The sequence below is a fragment of the Triticum aestivum genome, chromosome 7A, assembly GCF_018294505.1.
Source record: "Triticum aestivum cultivar Chinese Spring chromosome 7A, IWGSC CS RefSeq v2.1, whole genome shotgun sequence".
NCBI lineage: Eukaryota > Viridiplantae > Streptophyta > Magnoliopsida > Poales > Poaceae > Triticum > Triticum aestivum.
The window spans coordinates 737,739,240-737,741,946 of NC_057812.1; the positions used below are offsets into that span (position 1 = coordinate 737,739,240).

General features: G+C 50.2%; 1 protein-coding gene across 1 annotated transcript; it reads right to left on the reverse strand.

Annotated features, from left to right (window-relative positions):
- Positions 1-1,613: 1,613 nt before the first annotated feature.
- LOC543342 (thaumatin-like protein PWIR2) lies at positions 1,614-2,403 on the reverse strand. Its single transcript, XM_044569611.1, has one exon. The coding sequence runs from the start codon at positions 2,331-2,333 to the stop codon at positions 1,812-1,814; it is 522 nt and encodes a 173-aa protein (XP_044425546.1). The 5' UTR covers positions 2,334-2,403; the 3' UTR covers positions 1,614-1,811.
- Positions 2,404-2,707: the final 304 nt, after the last annotated feature.

Below are 2,707 nucleotides of genomic sequence, written 5' to 3' on the forward strand. Positions count from 1 at the left end.
GCTCGATTGTCCCGATTATCGGCAGGAAGCGATCCGGGGCCGCCGCGAACAGCCGCTTGACAACAGCGTACTCCTACAAGTTCTCGTCAAGTGCTCAAATTTCTCCGACGAGCGCGGTGAGTCGGCGCCCAAACGCGCCAACTTCTTCGCCATCTTCCATGGTTAGCCGCTCGAAGTGCCTTGTAAGTAGCTGATGCGCGCCTGCACTACACATTCATCGCCTATGCCTCCTTCGCTGACTCGTACTCCACGATGGACATCATCAAGTCGTCGGGAATAGACTGCGAGATATCAGTCATGGCGCCTTGGCCTAATAGACGTCGTCTTCGCTTACACGGTGGAGGAAAAACGAGAGAGGAACACAAAGACACAAGATTTTGCAAGGCGCAACTGCCGTCCTCTTATCTTGTTTTCTCCTCTTATTCTTTCCGGCAGCACGCACAACTGAACGTGGCCGATTACAATGCAAAACCTCCCCAGGATCCTTTTTACCCACGCCATCCCACGGAGAATCGTTCGGAAGCTGACCAAATTCACTATGACTCGATCTATACCTGTACGTGCACATACGCGTGACAGGTCCTAGTTATTTGCTACTCCCTCCATTCCGAATTACTTGTCGCATGTTTGGATGTATCTAAATGTATTTTAGTTTTAGATACATCCATTTCTGCGACGAGTAATTTGGAACGGAGGGAGTACATGCGAACTAATTAAACAGAAAGCCAATGCATGCACGTACAAACTAGCCTATACTGAACAAATGCATGGAGTTGAAGTCTAATGCAATATCTGACAGACCTTGTAACAAGATTAGCACTAATATCCGCCTCCCCCTTTGTGTTGCACACATAGCACCATTTGTATTAACTTTAATCCATCCTTGGCCATGCTGTTTCCATTCGCATCATTGCCTGTTTTGCATGCACCGAGAGCCACTCCAGTGCATGATTGAAAACACATTCTGCCACTACCCGGGCATCTGTAATTTTCTTACCATCTCCCACCTCATTCCTTGCTAACCACAGCCCATATAGTCCCTGGATCATGAACTCTCTCTCAGCGTCGCTTGCGGCAGCGAACCAACTCTGCATCCATGTTGATATTTCATGTTGGGTGCCTTGGCTGATGGGACCAGGGGAAAAAGGATGTGAGCCAATTGACTTGATGCAAAGGAAAAGGAAGAGGCTTCGGGTCAAAAACTCGCCTCCCGTGGCAAATCCTTTGCCTTTTTCCCCCCTCCGTGCCCGCAAAAAGGCCTTTGACATGACACAAATCTGACGACAGGGTGTCGACCCGTTGACTGGACAGCTGGAATTGGGTTAGCCCTTAGATTGGTCTCATTTTTATTCACAAGATGCAAATATGAAAGAAAAGAAGAACAACAAGTCGCTTCAAAACAAACACCACAGATCAACATGCAGGAGAATAGTCCACTTCTTTTGATGTTGAAACAAACAAGCTAGCTGTACACATAGTGGCCCGCGTAGGGCCTCATGTGCTGTTCACGCACATGGGGTGGCTCCTTTGCCACACCGATGTCAAAGTCGTGACATCGGCATGAGCAAGTAATAGTAATGGCTGACCCTACTGGGTCAGGGTGCTGTCCAATCTAGGGTAGATAGGTAAATTTTTATTGCCTTGTACTGTGTACTCAAATATCAATGAAACGTTCATAGTAGTGGGCTAACATGTAGTAGTACAGTGGTTGTAATATGATAATGTGATGTATTAAGCAGCACGCCTTTTATTTATAGGGCCGTATATCTACGTACGCCTTTTATTGATTCGTGGTGCGACGTGAACAGCCTTCATGGGCAGAAGGTGATCTGGTAGTTATTATTGCCACTGCAGGCGTGTGTGGCTTGGTCGTTGGGGTGTTGGTAGGCTTGCGGCGGCGGGCAGCTGGGATCCCTGCACTGGAGCGCGTCGCCGGTGCTGCACGAGAAGTCCATGGCAAGGTTGAAGCCGTCGATCACCGAGATGTCGTAGAAGTCCTGGGTGCTGCCGCCGCCGATGGTGTACTCGGCCAGCGTTGCTGGTGGCCGCCCGGAGAGGGAGCAGGACAGCTGGCCGCCGCAGTCGCCGGTCCGGCAGCTCCCGCTGCCGCCATTGAAGGAGCACCCGGTGCGAGCCCATATCCTCCCGGCTTTGGTGCCCGCGGGCACGTTGATGCTGGACGTCTGGCCTGCGCCCAGCGCGAAGCCCCCACCCACCGGGATGCCCGCCGGCCAAATTGTGGAGCCGCAGTTGTTCTTGATGTTGAAGATGGCCGCGCTGGCACCGGCGGCAAAAACAGCGAGGAGGAGGAAGAGCACCGCGGAGGTCGCCATTGCTGGAAGCTCTAGTTAGCTTTAGTGCTCTTGCTGTGCTCGAGCTTTGCTGTAGGAGGATGAGTGAATTTGTTAGGACAGAGCCATGCGTATTTATAGATAGCTGATGAGAAGAAAAGTATGGCCAATGAAGCCAAAGCTTGAGAAATTCTCCAGATGTTGCCAATTGGCCTAGAAATTCTACATGAGTGGACAAACTAGCAGCAGGTTTGACCATTACTTATGGTGTAGCTAGAACAACGCAATAGCAGATGAGAAGAAAAGTATGACCAATGAAGCCTAAACTTGAGAAATTATCTAGATGTTGCCAATAGTGGCCCAGAAATTCTGCATGACTGGACAAACTAGCAGCAGGTTTGACCATTACTTGCAGT